This window comes from Telopea speciosissima, chromosome 3 (genome assembly GCF_018873765.1).
Source record: "Telopea speciosissima isolate NSW1024214 ecotype Mountain lineage chromosome 3, Tspe_v1, whole genome shotgun sequence".
NCBI lineage: Eukaryota > Viridiplantae > Streptophyta > Magnoliopsida > Proteales > Proteaceae > Telopea > Telopea speciosissima.
In genome coordinates, this window is record NC_057918.1 from 23,163,014 (window position 1) to 23,187,231 (window position 24,218).

Sequence of the window (24,218 nt, forward strand, 5' to 3'; positions counted from 1 at the left end):
AGACAAACTTTTTCTCCATAGAGTTATGATTACTTTTGTCAATGAACTCCACTACACATACCAACAATTCTCGATCATGTGAATTTAAACTGAGACATTTTAATTTGCACATCATACGCCTAGGCATGATGATGTCAGGGTACGAATGTGAGTACATATATGGATGTGTATTGACGAAGAATTTATCTATGTCGATTCCCTCATGTGTTATTGTCAGATATTGGTTTGGGATAGACATGTGCCACTGAGACCCAGTATCAGAGAAAATATTGTCATTACAAAATATGAACACGCACTTTGGTTACTCAATGACTGAAGTTCTATGAACAGAAACTGATGTGTTGGAAACATGTGAACATTTCGTAAGTGAAAGAGTGACTCAAAAAGATTTTCACTGCCCAATTGGGGAACATTAAGAGAGAGATTGTTTGTGGATGGTAGAATGAGAACCAGGAACCTACGCCATTTTAGAAATGGTATGCAAAACTTATTTTTACATAAAAAAGATAGATTATATGTATGTTTTGATTAAAAATGTTTGACCGTGTTTTGCGAATTTTGATCATGTATAGAGGCACTTTGATATAGACATATATTATGTTGAAAAGTGTCATTGAGTGCCACAACCTTCAACAAATCATGGATAAGATTTGCTACTGCATGCTGGCCTTGTGTTGATGAGGATTTGAGATCGACATCTCTACAACTATTCTGGAGTTACATGTAGTTGTTACGTACTTGACTTCACTTTACTAACTAGGCTTAATTTGAGCCACACATTAGGGAATGAGAAATAAGTGGTTCTCCTAGTTCGACAACTTGACTATCTAGGTGCTGTTTGGAAGGCGTTGAGAGGCATTGCAAGTGAGCAGTACCAAGATACAATACAAAGTGACATACATTCATTTGCATCCAAACAGAAGGTTGTTAAGGCTGCTGGCTTTTTTGGAAATTTAATAATAATGAGAACAACTCCTTCGGGCCTTAATTAAGAGTTGGTTTATACAAACATACACAGAGATCAAGAGAAAGCATCCATGAAGAGGGAAGAAGAAGGAAGTAGAGAACGAGTGAAAATGATAAAAAAGACTTTATGAAGCTTCGGTGAGTGGAAATCTCTCATCTCTGATTGAACTCATTGAAGAAGACGAGCTCATTCTCGATAGAGTTATGATGATCACTTCCTTTAATGAGACTCCACTTCACATAGCAGCGATTCTTGGTCATGTTGACTTTGCAAGAGAGGTTTTGATACGTAAACCAGAACTTGCAACTGAGTTAGATTCTGAAAGTTCCTTACCTCTTCACTTCGCTTCAGTAACAGGGAACCTTGAAATAGTGAAAGAGTTGCTGAGAATCAACCCAAATGTTTGTTGTGTCACTGATTGTGATGGGAGAACTCCTCTTCATCTTGCAGCGATCAAAGGTCGGATAGATGTCATGAAAGAGCTGATTCAAGCAAGACCTGAGGTCATTCATGTCAAGGCTGATAGGAGAGAAAGCATTCTACACTTGTGTGTGAAATACAAACGTTTGGAGGCACTTAAATTATTATTAGAATCACCAAATACGCAAGGGCTCCTCAATTGTAAAGATGATGATGGCAACACTGCTTTGCATCTAGCTGCAGCTAAGAAACAGATAAAGGTATGAGTAAAGACACACACATGCACGATCACATACTTTGGTTGGATTTTCATCTTCTCAATTGAGGTGCAGTGTACCTTTAAAGTGTATCGGAAGGTGGCCATTGTACTTGGGACTTGGGAGGATAAAAATCCAATACACAAGTGAGGTGCACTGTCCGATGCACTTTAAAGGTGCACTGGGCAATGCAATGCACTTGAGATGATAAAAATTTCATAATTCACACACAAAATTGATAAATTGGCAAATCTATTTTACCATGTGGAAGAGTAATGTGGCAATCCGATCTACCCACCAGCGCCAAAGCCCCTTGTGTGTCCATGCACCTATGCACCCTCTTGGTAGTTCTAGTCTCCGTCATTTGTATCGACATGTGGTAAGTCCGATATTGGCTTGAAACCTGACATATGAGTAGGAAACATTGGGTTCTATCTTCCATGTGGTAAATCTAAGTACCAAGCCACTGTTTGTAGGTTGCGGTCCACCAATATCACTCTCTAAAAAAAATTGAAGATGATTACTTATTAAAAGGGAAAAAAGAACGCTAACCGTATGCATGGTTCTTGCACCTAGACTCATGGGGGTGCGAAATGCTCGCCCCACCCCCATGGAAAGGCGGAAATCCCGTTCCCCATGATGCCTCTGTGCACCCTAAGTCGTAGAGGGATGATGCCTCCATGCATACACCCTCTTATTCCCAAAAGTTATGTAATATAGTCTTTATGTCAATGCAGAGTGTAGTTTCCCTCTCACATGAATTTTTTTTTTTTTCTTTCACTTGCTCTGACTATGTGTGATCTGTGTCCCATCTAAATGATACCTTTTCCAGAACAACCATTAGTGTAACGTGTAGATTCCTCCCCACATTGGCAGTGTGAGGATATATATATATAGTTTGGCCATGCACTCTTATTGGAGTTTTTTGACTTTGGTATTTATATATGACATTTCCTATGTAACTTAATGAGTGTAGTACAAAAATCAACTGCATGTAACAGGGTATTGACTTATTGATGGATAAAAATGGAGTAGAGGTAAATGCATTGAATGGGTGTGGTCTTACAGCTTTGGATATCTTATCACAATCCCCACGAGACATGAAAGACTTGGATATTGGTGAGTCTCTAAGGGCTGCTGGAGCATTAAGAGCTAGAGATATTATATTGTCGTCAACAGTAAATACCGGGGCCGCAGCCATAACAGGAAGTGGTAACACATTTGTCTCCTCATCCTCACAAATACAGACTAGTAGTACTAATCAGGTGCAATCCCTTGACAAAAACGAATGGTTAGAGAGAAAGAAGAATTCATTAATGGTGGTGTCAACTGTGATTGCTACCATGGCTTTCCAAGCAGTACTAAGTCCTCCAGGTGGTGTTTGGCAAGACAACAACAGCGGCAAAGTTGGTAAGTCTGTAATGGCAGATACTAACTATGGCTATTACATTGTGTTCTTAAGTTCCAACACACTATCTTTTGTTGGATCTTTGAGTATAACCCTTTTGCTCATAAGTGGGTTACCATTGAGAAGGAGGTTTTTTTTGTGGATATTGATGGTAAGTATGTGGATCATAATCACATCATTGGTAACTACTTACCTTTACTCAACAGCTCAATTGACACCAGGTGATGCTAAGTTTGATCTACTTAAAAATATTATTGGGCTTTCAATCATGATTTGGTTTGGAGTGATGGGCCTTATTCTCTTACTTCACACTGCTCGCTTGGTCTTCTGGTGTGTGAAGAAGTGCTGGAAAGCAATAAAGCAGGTAATTGGACATCATCATCAGATGATGAATGATCAGAGTCAATCCAGTGTCTAAAACATTTCCCTTTTCATTCTGAGAACTTTCTCAAGATAATGTATTAATGGTGTTTTAGTTTTGGTTTTTTCTACTTTAATTAGTCAATTAATTATATTCCTTATATATGTTTAATTACTATGAGTATGAAATGGATGATGGATGTTGTGAGAATTGAAGATTCAGACCGAATTTGGGGGTTCACGGGCCTGAGTCTCAGGAAAAAAAAAAAAAAAAAAAACTAACAAAGAGTCACCACCTAGATTAGGGTCTAACTAGAACTCATAAATTAAAAACTATTGACTCCACTCTATACTGATCCAACCAAGGGTCGGGTTCATGTCGAGTTGCAGTCCAAAAAATGTATTAGGCACCTCACCTCCATCAGATAAAGCAGACTTTAAACCATAGTTATAGTAAACATATCCTAAGTCATGAAGGAAAATTATATACAAAGGAAGGAGGAGACTCACCTCAGTCCAATTGCGCTACAGGATTAGTATATTGAAAGTAAACAGATAATATATAAAAAACCCTAAAATTTAAGCAAGAACTTGTTGTAAATTACAAAAATACCACTATGCTTATAAACACAACATGTAAGCTTCCCAAACAAAAAGATTAATTCTAAACACATTCTGAACATTCATGCAATGATAAATGAACAAGAAAAAAACCTAGAAAATTTGTACATATGAAAAAGAAAAAAAAAAAAAAAACATACCCCTAAGCATAGGAATGAATTAGGGAAGGAAAAACATGAAAACAAAAGGGCAAAAGCCCTACTCTCGTGGGTTTTATCAACAAGGGGTCTCATTATCTCCAAATCGCTTCAAGTTAGTATTGTTGCTACCAAGTCTTGATAGATTAGTCGGGTTGGGATGGGCTTTATAAAACCCTAGCCCAACCTTGAGTCCCCTTAGCTGGGTCCAGGCCCGGCCCGACGACTCTGACTCAAGGCCTAGAAAATCCAACCCTTACCGCCCTCAGGGTTGGGCTGGGCTGATCGACCTTGATCGGCCTTGATGATGGAATGGGGGAAGAGAGATATGCATGGACTGGATTGAGTTGCGTTGGGTCAGGAAGAAAATTATCAAATTTACATAAAAATAACATTATAATAAAATATATCGTCACTTATTATTTTCATATATAATATATTATAACAAAATATATGTAACATTTAAAGTTTATAGTATATATAGTATGTCAATATATATTTTATAGTATAACTTAAAACAGGCTCGGACTGGGCCGGGATGGGCTTAGCCTGATGCCTCAACTTTGGTCCGACCCAACCCTGACTGAGGGTCTTTTATGGTGCCGTACATTCGTGATCAAAATATTCCTTGGTGTATCATGCAGCAAGATTTTCTAAATAGCATAACATGGAGAAATTTTCATAGCTTTCGTGAGGTGAATGTGGTGGCAGACCCTCTAGCTAAGAAAAAATGGTGTGTTTTTAAAGTCTGCACTGATAGGAGTTTATTGGATTTTCATTTAGGAAATGAATGTAGCACACCATTAACTTGTACTGGGCATGTGGTGTATTCAAAACCACTCCAGGTTATATGCTCACCAACAATTCATAAGATCAACAAGAAGTCTAATTGAGAAAGGAAACTCATCAATTCAAAAGGTACCTATCTAATTAGGAAAAGAAAGCTATTCCTTTACAAAAGCGCGCAAGTCATCCCCAACCCACTTACTTTTTATTTTATAGATGTATAACCACCATTCTCACTGTGGGTTACATGCTCCCCATTCATAAGACCAACTCAAGTCTAAATTCAAAAAGTGAAATGAAAATCGTTGACTGGAAGCCAGAAAGTAACCTTTGAATTCCTAAAAAAGGTCATTTTTTTTCTTCAATTTTTAGATCTTAAGGGAAGCAACTACCCCATCTCAGTCCACTTGACTTTCTCATAACAGACACTACAACTCTGCATTCAAAATCATTATAACTTTAGGAGGAATGGTAGCAGTACTTACACGTGTGCAAAGATTATACAAAAATTATAAGATAAATTTCACGTCACCCCTTGGTTTTCAAACGAAACTCAAATCATCTCTTGATTTTTGAAAATACTCAAATCACCTCCTGTATTAGACCCCAATATGATAAATTAGTCCCTATTGTTAGTTTTATGCTATTAAGTGATGATGTCAACCAGTTAAATAAATTTAAATCCTTAAACTACCCTTGACATCCAAACATAGATTTTGAAGGGTAGTATTGTAAATTTAACTCTAATGTTTTAGTACAAGGGTAAAATAGTCATTTCATACCAATAACTAATAACAGATTAACACTGTTACCATAGAGGGGGACGGATGAGTATTTTCAAAAATCAGGGGGTGATTTGAGTTTCGTTCAAAAACCAGGGGATGACGTGTAATTTATCCAAAATTACTTAACGATCACAACCTTGACCTGAGTTTTCCATAACCTTCTGCCTATCTTTGTTACTCTTTTTGTGGGTGGAAGAGAAGAATACTTAACACCAACTATAGGAACCCAAGACCATAGTATTTATATCCGGATGCACTGGAGATGATCTCTTTTTCTCCTCTCAAGCTTGGTTACACTGCACATAACGGCAGTGTTTATAGGGGGGCCCTATGACCATTCCACCCCTGCTTGAATGGGGTCCACCCCTTCTTATTACAGGCACTAGAGAACTCTACCGGACAGAAAATTGCAAGAGATAATTTTCCGTTTGACACTTATCCTGTTCCACTACCGTTTAGAATGCACACAAAGCATATTTCTTTTTGGTAATGTACAAAGCATATTTCTAGAAACCAAAAAGAACATATATGGAATGCTGCCGGATGTTCAGTGGAGCGAAGGTCCTCTCGTGGTTGGACCACCTGACCACTAGACTCTATGGGAATTGGGAAGCAAAACAATTGGTTCTATGACTTCTATCTTTGGGTGAACGACTTTTTTTTTTTTTTGGGTGAGGAGGGTGGACGACTTCAGTACATTATTTAACCTTGCAAACGGGGAAGGAAAACAATTGGTTTTCTATCGTGGGTGACGACTTGATAGAGTCTGATTGCTTTATGATGATCACTTACAACTGAGTTAGACTGGGAAAATTCCTCAACTCCTCACAATTGGCTTATGCAGGAAACCACTCGAAAGATATCATGTGCTAGTAGAGCACTTCTCACATATACTTCTTCATAAAAAAACACATATATCTCAAACGAACTTTTTCTTCAGAACAGATGTGTGGGACTAAAGTTTCACATCAATATTTTAAAAAATTCCAACCGTATATGTTACTCATTTAATTTAATTTTGAGGAACTTTCTAAGAATATGCGGAAGTAGACTGGAAAATCCCGTTCAGATGAGAAAATATGGGTAGCAATTGCTTTTGATATCCATGGTCGGATGACACTTCAAAGGGGGGGGGGGGTGCTATGGAGAATTGGGCATTTGTAATGTCGACTTGAGTGCCCTTAGGGGTAGTTTTTTCGGGTTTCTATTCTTGTCGTTCTTTTCTTGAGAGCATTTCTACTTGTATTTCTTTTGATTAATATAAACAAATTCATCAAAACTAAAACAAAAAAATCTTATCTCTTAAGGGTATCTTTAAATCCACTAGATCATCCACTCATGTGGTGTGGGAAAGAAGTGGTTCTCCTGAATTGACAACTTGACTAATGTTACAATTCTAGAATCTAGAAAGGGATTCAAGAACCCTAGCCGAGAAAATCTCACTTATTCGAATCAATGAGGGACTCCTGAGAAGAGGGACTGAGAGAGACAAACTAAACTAATTTCTTCATTCTTTTCATACTCAATGAATACAAGGAAATCCCTTTTATAGGGGTGATACAACCAACCTTTTGTAACCTAAACCTAACTAATCAACAAACAACCTAGTTAATCTAATCAACTAATTCCCTAATTCCGCATTCATAATATTCCACGGCTCTTCAAAACAACCTTGTCCTCAAGGTTGGAGCTAATGGAAGACTACACCCAACCAGCTAACTCACAAATTAGGCCAACAGAAACCCATACATCCAATAGAAAACAGCCCAACAAAAACCCATTGAACCGAGAAAGAATCCAATAGTAAAACGGAAAGAAGGCCCACTGAGCTTGCTTTGGCCTCTCCTTTTGGCCCATGCATAATATGTATTTACAATATTATCCTCCACAATACCTTTTCTTCCCATCCAAGCCAAGCAGAGGCCTACGTCATGAGGAGCCCACGTAATGGAGGTGATAAGTACCTTGAGATCATAAAAAAAAAATGAGCTGGAGTCCACTCATTGTGGTTTTTGTTTGATAAAAACTCATTTCTTCCAGCTGCTTTTTCATTGTCGTTCTTGGTCAATACTCTGTCATAAAAAATACCAAGAACGCCTCTCTTTCTTCTCCAGTCCCCTCGGTCAAGATTCTCTTTCCTCAGGTCTTGTAATTGCTCTCTGAGAAGATGGGTTTGCCCCCAAATTTCCCAATTTTACAGCCAAAATGGAACAATTGACGGGCACAGGGAGAGCATACGGTTGCACTCGACCAACAGAGAGAGAGAACAGAGACGACGTAATCGTTGATCTCGTCCACACAATGTCCATACCCAGCTGCAGCTTTAACAAAATCAGGAGCTTGTCGCAACTGCTGATTCAGTGGATGAAAGTTCAATTGGGTCAAGATCGTCGCCGGAGAAGAACCAAAATCACTCTTCCATCGTAAGAACAAGAAGCAAGGATGGAACCAAACTTGGGATTTTTTTTATTTATTTTTTAATCGTCGCAATCCTCGGTTCTGTAAACTAGAACAGAGAACAGGTCGGATTGGGTGATTCACTAGGATGGATTTGGGATTTTTTTTTTCTTGGTCGTCGTTTCTGTTTCTCTTATGCAGCAATGGTTTCTGCAGATGTTGAGGTCCGATGCATCGTGGCGGCTGTATATCGCAGCAGTGGCTACGGAGGAGGGCGACGAAGGTAAAAGCTCAAAGGTGGAGGTGGCCCTAACATTCAAATCACAAACAGAATGGAATGAGGGAAATTGCAGATAGTACCATAGTCTTAGTTTTTTTGGAATCGCCCTTGTGTACTCTGCAGCCGCTGATTTGAATTGGAGTTCGAATAGGAATTTGGAGCTTGGGCGGCCGTGACTGCCCTCACGCACTCCCGTTGAAGGTGGGGGCTCTGGTGGTGGCCGAGGGGTCCAGTCCCCTGTTCTCCCTGTCGCACTCGTATGGCGGAGGAGGGTGCCCAGATTGAATGTTGAGGGTGGAAGCTTTTGTGAGATGGCGCTGCAAGCGAATCCTAGAGCGGTCGGTGGTGGCCATGGCAGAATGGACAGAAAAGCCAAGAAATCTGTGAAATATTGGTGTAAGAATGGTGTTGTAGCACCAGTATCATTTCAATTTGCACCGGAAATGGGTTTCTTGCAATGGGTTTTGACCAACACTACAAGAAATTGGGTCTACGACGGCGTATAAAAACGCCGCCGTAAGATACGACGGCATTTATATTTTGTGTCGCAGAAACGTCGGCAAAGGTACCGTCGTTTTTGTACAATGGTGTTTCTTGGAGCGATTGTGTATGTGCCTTTATCGCGGCGTTTTCTAATCGCGGCATTTTCTAATAAACATCGTGGAAAATGTCTGACAACGACGTTTTTAAAAAAACCGCTGCAGGCACTGAATTTCTAATTGTTGCAACGCTTATAGTAAATGCCGGGACAAGTACACTAAAACGATGTTTATAAAAACACCCTTGGAGGCAACAACTTTTTAATATTGAGGCATTTGCTAATAAACGCCAGTAAATGTGTCCTCGCTTTTTGTTGTTGCCGACGTTTTTAAAAACGCCGCTATATGTGGTATGTTTTTTTTTTTTAAAATTTAAGAACAACTTCTATATCTATTCCATTAACCTGTTTCAAATATAATAGATTCATTCTGCCACCTGTTTCATATATAATGCATTCATCCATATTAATCTTTTCAACCACTTGTTTCATATAGAACACATAAATCCCACAAAATAATGGTTTTACTAATGCCAAGATAAATTGAACTATGTAAAATATCCATTAAAAATGAAATAAAAACAGTGTCTAAAGTACTAAGGTTCTGATACTGCAAAAAGACGAGATCCCCTCTTATACAAAATTCATAGTTCTAAGGTTTCAATACTGCAAAAAGACAAAAGATCCCCTCCTACACAAAATCCATAATATTAAGGTTACGATACTGCAAAGAGATCCCCTTCTATACAAAATTCATAACCCAATTAGCAAAGAAAATAATATCAGTTCATGGATCTTTGAAGCCACCAAAGTTATACTCCCAGTGAAGAAACCAAGCCCAAAAGTGAAATTCCAAGACCTGAACACCAGCTCCATCCTACACAAAACCATCAAATAACAATATAAACTAATTAGTAAGACTGAAGGTGACAAGAGGTATGCACAAGTACCAATAACAAAGAACAAAAAATTATGGGGACAGTTAAACAATCCAATCAACCATTCTTCACTGGCTTGTATAAATAAAACCTCTTCACAGATCTTTACACTCAAGCCCACACTCAAAGCCTTGAATTGTGCAACTTTCCTAGATGTTCTTAACTGGTTAATTAATTACGACCTCTTGACTTGTCTATTTCAAACATAGCAATCACAGGCAACATAAATTACAATTGAATGACATATTTAATGACAGGAATAAGATTAAAATAAAATATATGAAAGTAGGAACAACAGCCAAAACAGGGTATGAGCTCAGAAGTCATAGGGATTTTCTTTTTTTCTTTCCATCCAGCAAACTTTTGCTTGCATATGGCAGGTCTAACAGAAGTTGCTTTTTTTACAAGAAGTGGAAAATAAAGCTTGCTATGAGAAAAACCTGAAGAAGATTTAGAAGGGTTGTTTCCATAGAAATTGTAATGATGAAGGAAGAAATGAGGTGTATGCAACTAAGTTACCCACAGGCAGTTGTGCCTTGAAGAACATGAAACAGCTGATGTCAGAAGCTCTTGCCAAATTTTAGAAATTGACAAAACCTGCATCTATTATGATTTTAGGAAACTAGAAAAAACCATACTCAAAGTCTCTAAAACTAGAAATTTTCTACAGGTGCAGGAGTTCAATTGGAGTCAGTGCTACACTCCCTGAATTTAAAAAGGTCCTTACAGCAATGAATATGTCCTCACTTATCCCTTTTGCCTAGTTGCATAACAAATGCAAGTTTGACTATTTCTAAGAAATGTTCCAAATTAAAGAATTGATCTTTGGATACTATATTATCAAGGATTTAACTTATGGAAAGTGTTGAGGTATAACATACAAGAGAAAAATGAATGCAAGGTGAAAACATATTTAGCTCACTATTTAGGCAAACTGGCTTAAGCCAGTGCCGGTGGTTTGGGGTTTGTTTTCACATGCGCATGTCGTTCAAAGTTGGGGTTTGTTAAAGAGTAGGAAGAAGACTGCCAAAAGAACCCAAATCAAACTCAAAACTGATCCATTCAACAGTTCAAATGAAACTCAAATCTTGAAAGTACTGAAAGCTTACCTATACAAATAGGCGGTCAAAAAATAAGCCAACTTATGCCATGGCCTCAATTATCAGCTGTTCAAATGAATGGGTGAGCAAAATCAATATAAATAGTGCTTCAAATAAAAATTAAAATAAAAAACGAACAAAATTTTTTAATTTTATTACTTACATAAGTGAGTTGAACTTTCCGAACTACCTCTACCCCAAAGTATTTGGGATAGATCAGCTACAACACGATTCAAATCAGCAATTTCTTCCTTCATCATTGCAAATTCTCTTTGTCTTTCTTGTTTTTCCCGTCTCTCCTCAATATTTCTTTGTGTAAGGCCAAGAGTACTCGGCTTTACGCCTAGGCCTGCACCGCGCACTCGACCTGGAGGATCAAACTCAATCTTGGCTCCTTTTGCCCACTGCTGCTGCTACTTCTGTTATTCTGCTGTGGGTATCAAACGTTTTCTCTATTCAGCCCTATTTTTCAGATTTTGGTTGATTACTTCTTCTAATTAAATCTTAGTCTGTTCTTCCTAAATTTCCTAATAATGTTTAAATGGGTTTAAAAGGGAGGGTTGATTTGTTTAGCCTTTTTCAACCTTGGGGTGGGTTTGCATTTTGAGTGAAAGAGTGAGAGAGTGAAGACATCATGAATATACTGTTGATCCATTATAATTGTCATACAATATAATACAATATATTGCTTCCAGATTGCTGTAAGCATTCTCAAATTTAGTGGTTTTAAAACTTGGGCTAAAGCTTTTGACTAGTGAATATGGACTAGATCATAGTAGATGGAGCTGTTCTTACTTACGTAGTCTCAATGTAAACCTGATAAACCTGCAATAAACTCTAGTCATTCTCAGGTTACTTCTGCTACAATAAACTTTATTTATTTATTTCCCCTTCCTGTTTTGTTGGTGAGAGTAGACTCTCTTCTCAATACTGTGTAATCTTTTCTTTTGTTTTATAATATTTCTCTTCTCATTAAAAAAAAAAAAAAAACTTTGAATAGGAAACAATGTGACATCTTTTTGTCTCTTGCCCATTCTCAAAGAGACTCTGGGTAGTAGGACCTCTACGTCTTATAACTGAGCACCTAAGAGACTCGTCCCTCCTGAACCTTTTATCCAATTTGCTTTTCTCCAACCAGACCACCATTGTGGATTAAAAATTCTTCTTATCTATTTTTTTCCATTACATGCTATTTCATATGACTGGCTAAAAACCAATGCAACTTCCTTCATTCCACACCTGACCCCACTCACCTTATGCATAACATCCAGAGATGGATATCTAACCTCAGGCTGCAATCTCATAACCCTACCCCATTACCATGCCTAATAAAACACAATAAACCATCCCAGAAGGAGATGGATATCTAGCCTCAGGTTGCAATCTCATAACATCCAAAGATGGATATCTGACCTGTTTCTACTAGGGGTGTCAATGGGTCGGGTTGGGCCGGGCCTGCCTAAACCCTGACCCTGACCCTAGAGGTCTTAACCTAAACCCTGACCTTGACCCAACCCTGGCAGGGCCAAACCCTGCCAGGGTTTTCCCTGGCCCGGCCCCGCCCAACCTGACCCTGATAGGGTCGGACAGGGCCGGGTTGGCCCTGATTGGCCCTGTTTTGACCCTGTCTTGACCCTGCTTGATATATATCAAAGAATATATCTAAAAAAAACCTGAAAAATTCTTTAAAGAAGAAGAATAAGAGGAGAGAGGGAGAGAGGGAGAGAGGGAGAGAGGGACTTGCAAATTTAAATAAAAATTTAAACCATTTCGATCTCCACTGGAAGCATCTTGGCAAGAATCCTGTATCAGCCATACCCAGAAGCTGGAACGAACTAGTGCTCAATTGGGCTTCAAAAACTCCAATTGCAGACACTACCACACCAATTTCAATCCAGATTTTTAGCCACTCACCCACCCACTATCATACCAGCAGCTTCTGCTAAGAACCCATTGTCCCAACTCTCTTGATTCAATTCAAGTGACCCAATTGTGGACATAAGAGAGATCACATAGGCCAAACAAGTCAGGATTCCAGCTGAGAGAAGTGCTTTTGGGAAGATTTTTTGGGGCTGGACAACTTCGCTGGCAATAATACTGTGGGCCTATATAATCATCTAATCTCGATGAATTCTATCCTCCGACTTTCCAATTCCGAATCCTAATTAAAAGATCGATGACTTCCAGATATTCTAATTAATGTTGACTTTGCAACAGAGATTTTGAGACGCAAACCAGAACTTGCAACTGAATTAGACTCGGAAAGGTACTCACCTCTTCACTTGGCTTCCGCAGAAGGGAATCTTGAAATGGTGAAAGAGCTGTTGAAGATCAACTCAAATGTTTGTTGTGTTGCTGATTTTGATGGGAGAACCCCTCTTCATCTGGCAGCGATCAAAGGCCGGATAGATGTCGTGAAAGAGTTGATTCAGGCACGACCTGAGGTCATTCATGTCAGAGCTGATAGAGGAGAAACCATTCTACACTTGTGTGTGAAATACAACCGTCTGGAGGCACTTAAACTATTATTGCTGGAATCAGCAAGAAGTGACCAAGAGCAGCTACTCAATTCTAAAGATGATGATGGCAACACTGCTTTGCATCTCGCTGCAGCTAAGAAACAGACAAAGGTACGAGTAAACATACACATGGGTTCCCCTACCACTTACACTTAACAGTTTTCTTTAAACTAGGCAAAATTGGTAGATGGGCATGTTTGAAGTTTCTAATTATATGTGGGCTTAATTAATTATTGGGTTAGTTGGCTAATAAGTCAAAAATGAGAAAAAATAGGATTGAGCCGTTAGGCTGTGCCACACACATCCATAGATGTGCACTGAGATGTGTGCGACACAGCCCAACCCTTGGATGCCCCTTGGGCGGTAAGCTCCCTGGAGAGGAGCCGGATCCAAAAAATTATAGAGCATCCAACAACTAGGGCAAACACACTTACCCAACAAAAATAGACCTCCTATAATGAATACAAAACCTGAAACAAAATCGGCAGGATTGGCAACCAACCTTGAAGCCCAAACAAAAGGAAAATCAAAATTCAAACTAAGATCTGAACACTCTAAAACAAAAAACAGAGATATCCTTAAGCAACTTAGCTTTGTTCCTAGAGTTATGGAAACCTATAATCTCTTTAGCATCCAAAAAAAAAGAATTTATTCTAATCCCTTAATTTCCACACCACATAATCCAATCCCTCTCTTAAGGTAAGCTCTCAATCTCTTTGGGCGAAGAGTAATTTTCTCTTCTTCCACCCCTGCAAATAAAATAGATCTATCAAATATATTGTAGCACTTAAAATGCTTTTAGAAGGGTGATGACGTTCGTTATTGTTAGGTTGGGAATTAGATGAGTTTTTTTTTCCCACTAAAAGGATACCTTGATTAAAAGAGGAGAAAAAAATAGACAGTTACAAAAACATAGGCAAGAACTGGAGAGACCCAGGCAACACTACGGAGATTAGATGAGTTGATCCCAAGATCAAGTTGAATTTTGGATTTCGTAATATAAATCTTCTACTGAAGAATTTTGCCTTAACGATATTTCTTTATAGATAAAGTTTTCCTCCATCCATAGAGGACGGTTCACCTATTATCCTAGGGATCACAAACTCCTCCTAGGGTTTTAGTATGCTCCAAAACACCCTCCTGATACCCATTCCCACTCTCTCTCACCCCTCGGTGAATGGGATCAATGGGATCCCATTCAACGTGGGTGGAGAGAAACTCAGTCCTTTCTTTATTTTGTATTAGCTTTGACATAAGTCTAAGGTATAAAGCTCCGTTGATTTTGCAATGCTCCAATTGTTTCAAGGTAAAAATTATGTAGAAACGAACAAAGCCTAAATGATAATTGCTGTTAAGAGTTAGTTGGCAAACCAGGGTTTGATTCGATTGAGCCACCCGAGTCGAGTCAAAAAATGGTAAAACCTGATCAAGAGTCGCGTAGACTCGGCCAGAGTAAAAATTAACCAAACTTGGTCCGAACCCGAGTCACAAAAAACTAGATACTTTTTTCCCGAGTCAACTAAAACCTAGAGGGGTTTATGAGGAGTCATTTAATTCATATTCCTTGGTTGACTAGTAGTAATAGTTATTGTCATTATTGTTCAAAATTACAATAAATAATTTCACTACCTCCCAAATCACTATGGAGATTATACGCATGTAATACCATTGTTATTGGAAAAGGTTTAGTTTCCAAAAGTCTTTTCCTATTTAATTAATTATTTTAGTTATTAGTAAGCAATGGGTTTCAGAATCGTCATTTGATTCCTTTTCCTTGAAGGGGTTTTAAAAGGTCATTTGAATGGTAATTAAATGGGCATGCATGAATCAATGACCATTTAAAATTAATTATTGTGGTTATTATGATTATTTCCACTCATCAATGATGCTTCTTTTCAAGGATACTTAAATTAATGTTACCTTTACCACACCAAAAAAAAATAAAAAAATTAATGTTATGTAATGTTTTTTATCATATATAAATAGGTCAAAGATTTCATACACGCCTGTGCAAGTATGCACGGTTTACACATGCACGGCTTACACAGCCGTGTATGAAAATTGTCCCCAAATAGGTCAAAGATTTCATACACAGCTGTGCAAGTATGCACGGTCGTGTCCCCTCTCACAGGGAGTTACAAAAATCATTAAACTCCACTCCTATTTTAATGTCTTGAAACTCTCACCCTCTCACATGCACGGCTTACACAGCCGTGTATGAAAACTGTCCCCTAATAAATAATTAAAAAAAAAAACATGACTCGTTTTGACCAGGTTTGACTTGGTCGAGTGACCAGGTTTTGAAGAAAGCGAGTCAAGTAAAAAAATCCAGTTTTCCAACTAAGGTTAAGACCACTTCAGCCTTGACCGCCCCTTGAACTACCTCTATGAATTGAATTCCATGTTTTCTTACACTTTAGCATTGGAGGTTCATCCATATAATATCTCAACCCATTTCTATATTTTAGAAAATCCTAACAACAATTTGGCCATGTAGTGATTTTGGAGTTGCTATTGTCTCATTTGATAAACATGCTTATGTCATTAATATTTGAGTTGGGAACAACTTGTCTCTAATCTTTTAATTGCCCTTTGTCTTATTTCTAAATGTAATTTAGTGTAGTATTTACTGTAGAGATAAAATATGGTTAACTTTTAAAAGATTGAAAGTTATTTAATATAATAATTAATGCATTTTTTTATATGAAATCTTTTAATTGCGCTTTGTCTTATTTCCAAAAGTAATTTAGTGTAGTATTTACTGTAGAGATAAAAAAATGGTTAACTTTCAAAAAAATTTATGAAACACCCCCTGAAAATGGGTCAAAACTCAGATCACCCCTTGAAATTTGAAAATACTCAGATCACCCCTTGTAATAGAGCCCAATACTCAGATTACACCCTATTGTTAGTCAACTGATGAAGTCAAATAGTTAAATTTATTTAAAACCCTAAACTACCCTTGACCAGTATATAATTACTATTTTACCCTTTAATCTAAAAACCCCAAAATCTATCTTCTTCCTCACACTCTCTTCCTCACATGACCTGCAACTCAATCTCAAGTAGACAAGTCGCCGTCGTCTTCTTCCTCGTAATCCAAAAATGGCTTGTAGTTGCACCCAAAAACTAGGTCTTGGGGCTGTTGACCTCCACCAGCTCTCTCCGGCCATGGCCATAGCATGGAACCAGCACGGCGAAACTATTCTCCTTCTCATCATCACTCAGGAAATCAGCAACCACCCAATTGACCAATGGATACCCCCTCTCTGGCTTCCTCTTTCAAGCTCTACACAGAACGAAAACCAGAGGAGAACCCCTGGCCTCTTCCCTCTCTCGATTTCAAGCTCCAGAGAATATGAAAACCAGAGGAGACCCCTTCCGATCTCTGTAATGGAGAAAAAGCCTGGGTTTTTCAAGAAATTTAATAAGTGTCCATGGCCATTGCGATTCAGAATCTACCCTTTCCAATGGAGACGCTTAGGTTTTCAGCTCTCTCTCGTTGCCGACATTCTCTTTAGGATCGTTTCACTATTTGAAGCCATCTACCTCGTTTCCACTCTCTGCTTCTTCTACCTCTGCTGCGGTTGCCACTTTTAATTCCATTCTTTATCAGTTTCTAGGAACAATCTCAGTTTTGTTTCTGCAATTTGTTGTTTTCTTTTTCTTTGTTATTTAACAATCGAAGAGAACGATCACTGAGATATATCGAAATTTTGAAATCGTAGGAAACGATGATTTTGGTGACTCAGAGGCTCAAATCACCGACCTGCTCAATCCCCGCCAAATGAGAGAGAGAAATCACAATGTCGGCAGGGGATCGGTGAATCGCCATTTCTGGTAAATCCAATTGTGCATGTTGATGTTAGGGTTTATATTAACATTAAAACCGGCGAGAATCACATTCTGAGGGTTTTGTAGGTGTCCCATTGACATACCCTCTCTGCTCCACTTCGATTTGCAGACATATGGATCAAAAAGGCCTTTTTCCGCTCTCTCCCTCTGATTTGAAACTACAGTTGGTCGTTCCTCTCTCTCTTCACTTTTTTTTTTAAAGCAGATCAGCATTAAAGCAGCTTTATTTATATGAAAGGCCATAAGTCATACCCCACGATTGATTGAGTCGAGTAAATTTGGCTTGATGACCCAAATCTGTGAGATTCAGATTTTTGCGACTGTGAGATGCAGTTCTGTGAGGTACTGAGGTGGGATGCTGATCCAGGCTTGAGTGAGAAGCTCAAGTCATATCTTTGATGTGGATCAAAGGTTCCAGCAGAAGTATTTCCACAAGAATAAGAAGGGCCAGCCCCGGGCAAGTTGCAGAAATGGAAACCCCCTCTCTCGCTTCCCTCTTTCAAGCTCTACACAGAACGAAAACCAGAGGAGAACGGAGGAGCCCCGGGCAAGTTGCAGAGCAGAGGAGGGGTGGGGGGCTACTGGCTGGCGACGGAGAAGAGAGGAGAGAGAGGAAAGGGTGGGGTATTTTAGGTTGAAGATGAAGGAAAGGGTAGTATTGTAAATTTAATTCTAAAGTTTTAGCACAAGGCTAAAATAGTCCTTTTACAACAATAATTAACAGCAGACTAACACTGTTAGTGTAGAGGGGGTGATCTTAGTTTTGACCCATTTTCAGGGGGTGTTTCATAAATTTCCCTAATAATTAATGCATTTTTTTTTATGTTTAATGATAAGATTTATCGGAAAAAGATCCTCTCTAACTCCAACTCCTTTCCAACCATCCATCCAACTGTTGGATGAGTGATTAAAGAAGAGTTGGACATCCAAGTAATTGGAGAGGATCTAGATCCAGATTTATCCTTGTTGAAAAAATGATACATGTTATATTAAAAGAGCAAAAAGTATGATTACAATCATCTTGTTGTAACTTTAACCTTTAAAGTTACAACAAGATTTTCCCTTTTTGAGTTTGGTTATAATTAACCCATAAATGCATGTAATTAATGAATGAGGAGAAAATTATTGATTGTGCAGGGCATCAAGTTGTTGTTGGATAAAAATGGAATAGAGGTAAATGTATTGAATGGAAGTGGTGTTACAGCTTTGGATATCTTAGCACAATCATCAACACGAGACATGAAAGACATGGATATTGGAGAGTCTCTAAGGGCTGCCGGAGCATTAAGAGCCAAAGATATAATTATATTGTCTTCAACAATGCCAGTAAATAATAATTACAGTACTGGTGCGCCCATAACAGGAAGTGGTAATGCATTATTCATCTCCTCCTCCCGGACCAATAGTAGTAGTGAGATGCAATCTCCCGATGAGAAATATAAGTGGTTAAAGAAGATGAAAAATTCATTAATGGTGGTGTCAACGGTTATTGCTACCATGTCTTTCCAAGCAGTACTGAGTCCTCCAGGTGGTATTTGGCAAGATGACCCTCTTAGCGTCGGCAGGACTGGTAAGTCTACAATGGCCGATGATGATCATACCCGTTACACTATATTCTTAATTTCCAACACAATTTCATTTGTTGGTTCATTGAGTATAACCCTATTGATCATAAGTGGATTACCATTGAAGCGGAGGTTTTTTATGTGGATATTGATGGTAAGTATGTGTATCATAATCACGTCATTGGTAGCAACTTACGTTATTTCAATACTTCAACTCACACCAGATGGTCCATCATTTGATTTGATTAGAGAAATAATGTGGTATTCATCCACTATTTGGTTTACCTTGATGAACCTTGTTCTCTTACTTCAGACCGCTCGCTTGGTCTTACGGTGTGTGAGTCGATTACATAGGAGGAGGTGGAGGATTTGTATGTGGATATTGATCGTATTAGTCATAATCACATTATTGGTATTCGAACATGGAACACTAGGATCGTACATGTTTATAGTGAATATTTGGTGTGGAATGGTGGGCCCTGTTCTCTTACTTCAAGTTGCTCGCTTGGTCTTCTGGTGTGTGAAGTGGGGCCGGAAAACATTAATAAAGCAGGATGGACGGCGTCAGATGACGAATGATCAGAATCAAACCAGTAGTGTCTGAATGAATCTCTACTTATTTCATTTATTTTGGGGGACAGAAATTAAAACATTTCGGGTCCTTTTTTCATTGTAAGATCTTTCTTGAGAATATGTATTAGTATTTTAGTTAACATTTTCTTTTTCATTCTAAGAACTTTCGATCAACAATTCTTTGAGATGCAAAATGGTTTATATATGGACATTATCCTGCTAGATTAACCTTGGGTTTCATATGGAACCATAAACGAATTCCATATAGTAAACAAGAACACGATTAAATAAAAAAGTATGATCTTCGGTTTTTTATATATATATTTTTTGTAAATCGATTCTCTCTGGGTTTGCAGAGAATAGGTTTAGAGGGGAAGAGAGAGATTTACAGGGGAGATGGGTTTGGGGTTGCAGGGCTGGTTTTTTTTTTTTTTCCCAGCGATTCTATCTGAGTTTGCAGGGGAAGAGAGATAGGAAGAGAGAGAGGAAGAGAGAGCTGAGGAAGAAGACATGAGACAAGCAGTAGCAGATTGAAAATTCAACGGTTTAGATCAACTGGTCAAATGTCAACGGTTGAGATTTAACCATTGCGTTTAGTGTTGCGCTTAAGGAAATATATCGGTCGCGACTTTTTCTCCATCTTTTATGGGAAAAAGGTCGATGAGATTAAAAAAAAGAAGGAAATATTTATTTTTCAAAATTTGGTTCGGCTTGGTTTGGTTCGGTTTGATTCGATTTGATTCAAACCAATGATTTTGAACTTAAAACCAAATTTAAAAAAAAAAAAAAAAAGAGGATCGAACCATACCGATTAGAATAAGGATTTCTTCGAGTTTCTCCCATGTTTCATTTCTTTTACCTTCACTAGACTTTGTACACTTACTTCAATGGTTACGTTATATCCTTGTAACATGTTTGCATGGTTCTAACTATCGGTATCGTATCGGATGATACGTATTGGTTTTGCCAGTTATCGATATCGTGCCGATATTGGATCAGTAACATGGTACGAACAAGGGGTAAAATGATCAGAAAACTCATTTTTAAAGGAAATTTAAGAGCATTTATGTCCAATACAGCTGATTCAGGCCGATATTATATAGGTATCATATCGATTTTGTGGATCGCGGATATCTGTTCCAATACCGTGCACTAAAACGATGCATATTTATACCATATTATATAAATGTTCTCTCTTACTGCCGAGCCTCCGAGTATGTCCTTCTGAATCTTAGCTTTTGGTATCTATAATTAATTTATTCTTTGTCATGCTTTAGTTTTATTCATGTCCTAACCACATGAATCATACAAGTTGCATGGGTAAGTCTGGATCATGGTTTGAGGGATCGGTACATGGGCTATACGCAACAGGTCTGTAAATAACCGTTCCCAATACTGTGATGATCAGCTGTATCAGTGAAAATGTATGGACAAGGGATAAAATGGTCAAAAATCCATTTAATGATCCAGGATTACTCAAGTGTATTTTGAAAGAACTTGTTTTTCATATTTAGCACTCAATTCCAACAGTGGTGATCTGAAAGAGTTTTAAGACCCAAGAGCAAGAATAAACTGCCGATATTGGGGCAATTACTATCACTATCCTACACTTAGCCTATATTTATTAAAACTACCCTACCTTAAACTTCTTTTCTGAAATGAAGTCGTGGCATCGTGTGCGTTATGGAGTATTGATTTGATGTTCAAACGGGTAGAAGATAAAGAAGGAATCCCGGTGGTAACCTGCCACTTGTCAGCAAAACGATAGATACCTCCCCCGTGCGGTTGTGAGATCCACACGCGGATGTACAACTCATGGTAAGAGATCCTAATCGCGTATTAGGTATTTTTAGTAGTTTAACTTTGTCCATGTGGGTTCGTTTGCGGAACGCATCGACTTTTGGATGTTTCGACACGGAGAAATCAACCTTGCCTGTACCGGCTTTTTCGTCACAAATCCGATGCTTGATGATTAAGAACTGTCTTGGGACTTTTCGACGTTGCGAACGAAACCCAGCTCCTAGATTTTTCATCGGACCCACGGTGTGGGTCTCACTCGTAATCAAAGTTAGAAAGCCCAATTTTAATCTTAATTAATTTCTAACTAATCAAACCTTACAAGTAGGTGTAAGGTATCCATACCAAACATAAATAAGTAGCCACATGGTTAAGTTAGATTTAACTAAGTTAAATAAAATATATTAACTAATTCATTTTCCCTATTTACTTCACCAAACTGAAAACATGGAAGTAGAGAAGAAAAAGAAGAAAAAAAAGAAAAAGAAGAAGAAGAAGAAGAGAAGAAAAGGAAGAACTAGGGATTTCCGTTATTGGTTTTAGAGGTAAGAACCTCACTCCCTCTTCCAATTTTCTAAGAAAACTCATGGGTAATTTGTTGAACCTCTTCTCCGCCCCTTTTTTTTGATCTCATATTTGATTTTCCTTCTTTACTAGGATCTTAATACTAAACCCATCTCTAATTTGGGAATTTAAATATCCAACTTGTATTCATAAGAATCTACTTGGAAGATTACTGATTTGATCAAATCTTCTTCAAGCATGATCAAACTTTATTAGAAGACTTCACTTGGTTCTAGTTTAGATGGATTACTAACAATTGTCATCTATTATGTTAAGCATGGTTTTATAACTTATTCCAGCCATGTATTGATAGTTGGATTCAATTAAAACTCAAATTACTCCATACATGTTGATCCTTAAGCTCTAACCTAACCCCAATTCCATTTTGATTATGATTAGAGATCAATTCTAATTTTTTATACCAAATTACAGCAATTGAAAATTGATTTCTGCCATGCTTGGTCAAGTCCATTAACTAAAACACAATTTCCTTGTCTATTGATACATCCAAGATTCACCGAACCAGTCAGTGGCTGCCACGTGTCACAAAGTGACCCGCTCCAGAACCAAGGAGAACCAATCGGGGGTCCCACCAGGGCGTGGCTTGCACCCAGGCGCGAGCCTCACCCAGGCGCGGCCTCTCACCCAGGCGTTGTCTCACACCCAGGCGCGGCATCGTGGACGCAGACGTGATGTACACGGACACCGAGGCCGCTCGTCTATGACCCAATCGTGTCACTACAGACTTATGCCATCACCAGGACTCTGAGCCACCGCTTAGAAGTCACGTCACCCAGACGGATTCAAGCACCAATGATGTTATCACCACACGCGAGTATCTATCCGCCAAGGATCTTGATACCACCAGGACACTCCCTCTCGCGGGGAGATGGCCAATCAGGATAGAGCCCTGCTACCCAGGGCCTCTATCCACTCAACGGCACACTCGCCATCAAACTGGGACTCTCCACACCGCCATACACTACTATGAAAGGCAAGGTACACAACCCCATCAAGGGACATAGGAACTCATATTGAATAATCACTATTCATCTGTTTGCTCAGGAGATCTAACTTTGGCATCGGAGAGCCCTAGGCCGGAACCACACCGGTTCTCTCTGTTGACCCCTTGGTCCACTTGCAGGTGACGGCACTCGCAGGACCGCTCGACGATTTCTTGACGCAACATCTATGTTAAAACCCAAACCCAAAGACTACATTAAATTCTGTTTCAAAGATAGTACCCAACCATTCATGTCATGTAGATCAATTTGTACCAATTGAAAACAGATTTTTTTATGCATGATTGTATTTGTAAACCTAAAACCAAAACCCCTTGCATACAGTCCAAAAATCCCAACTCAGAATTTGTTTTTTTGACATTCTGGGCAGGTGGCAGATTGACCTATCAGCAGTCCAGAAGTGATATCTCCCTCTTTTTAACTTGGAATTGAATGATTCTAATTTTTTTAGAAAATAGACTCATAAGACTTTATTTGTATAGAAATAGAATTTTTTCAATTCCATCTTTAAATCGGCTAAGATTTCACTTCAAGATAGGGAACATGTTCTGTCTTCCATTCTGGCAGATTGACCCCTGCTTAGTAAAAATGCTATAACTCCATCATCCGAACTTCATCTGCTCTGATTCTAGATTCGTTAGAAACTAGACTCATAGGGATTCATTTTGTTGGAAGAAACCATTGTCTAATTTGGCACCTAAATGATCCTAATTGTCCATACATAATCTTTCATTTTTCCTTTAAATTTCTATAACTACCGTTAAACCTGAATTTGATTCTAAACCTATTCTAACCTAACCCTAAGGCTACCCTAGGATCTCACCAACACTCAAGCATATTCTAATACTTGTGTATGACTTAATAATCATAGGGAACGTTCGTCAAAATCTTTCGACAACATCTCGAGCACTATTTCAATCTCGCAAACGCAAACATAACAAGGTAAGTGGGGGTAGGCTTTGATTTCTTTTAAGAGTGTTTATTTCATTCTTAGATGTACTTGCTAGAAATCATTTGTATATTTATATTCTGGCTTTATTTATGATCCTTATTGAATTCATTGTTTATGACTTATGAATGTGAACAATGCGATGTGGAATAATATACAATATGAATGCTTATGGTAGAATAGATGTCGTAGCCGGCTTGAAAACGATAGGCATGGTGTGCCATAGTATGGGATGCGGGAGTACTGTACACCTCGTACTATGTCATTTAAATGCATGGCTAGGGATGTCATTCCTTGGTGCTATAACCTTTACCAGCAGGGGTTCAGGTATTGGGTGATCATAGCTCCCTGTTACTGAGGAGTGTGAAGGACGCCGGGAT

The 24,218-nt window shown here is 38.5% G+C and overlaps 1 protein-coding gene across 1 annotated transcript in view; it reads left to right on the forward strand.

Annotated features, from left to right (window-relative positions):
* Positions 1-1,079: 1,079 nt before the first annotated feature.
* LOC122654982 (ankyrin repeat-containing protein At2g01680-like) overlaps positions 1,080-24,218 on the forward strand; it is a 31,084-nt gene continuing 7,945 nt past the window's right edge. The window contains exons 1-3 of the mRNA XM_043849236.1: positions 1,080-1,245; positions 13,214-13,624; positions 18,506-18,938. Coding sequence (XP_043705171.1) covers positions 1,171-1,245; positions 13,214-13,624; positions 18,506-18,938 — 919 coding nt within the window. The 5' untranslated portion in view covers positions 1,080-1,170. The remainder of the gene's footprint in view (positions 1,246-13,213; positions 13,625-18,505; positions 18,939-24,218) is intronic.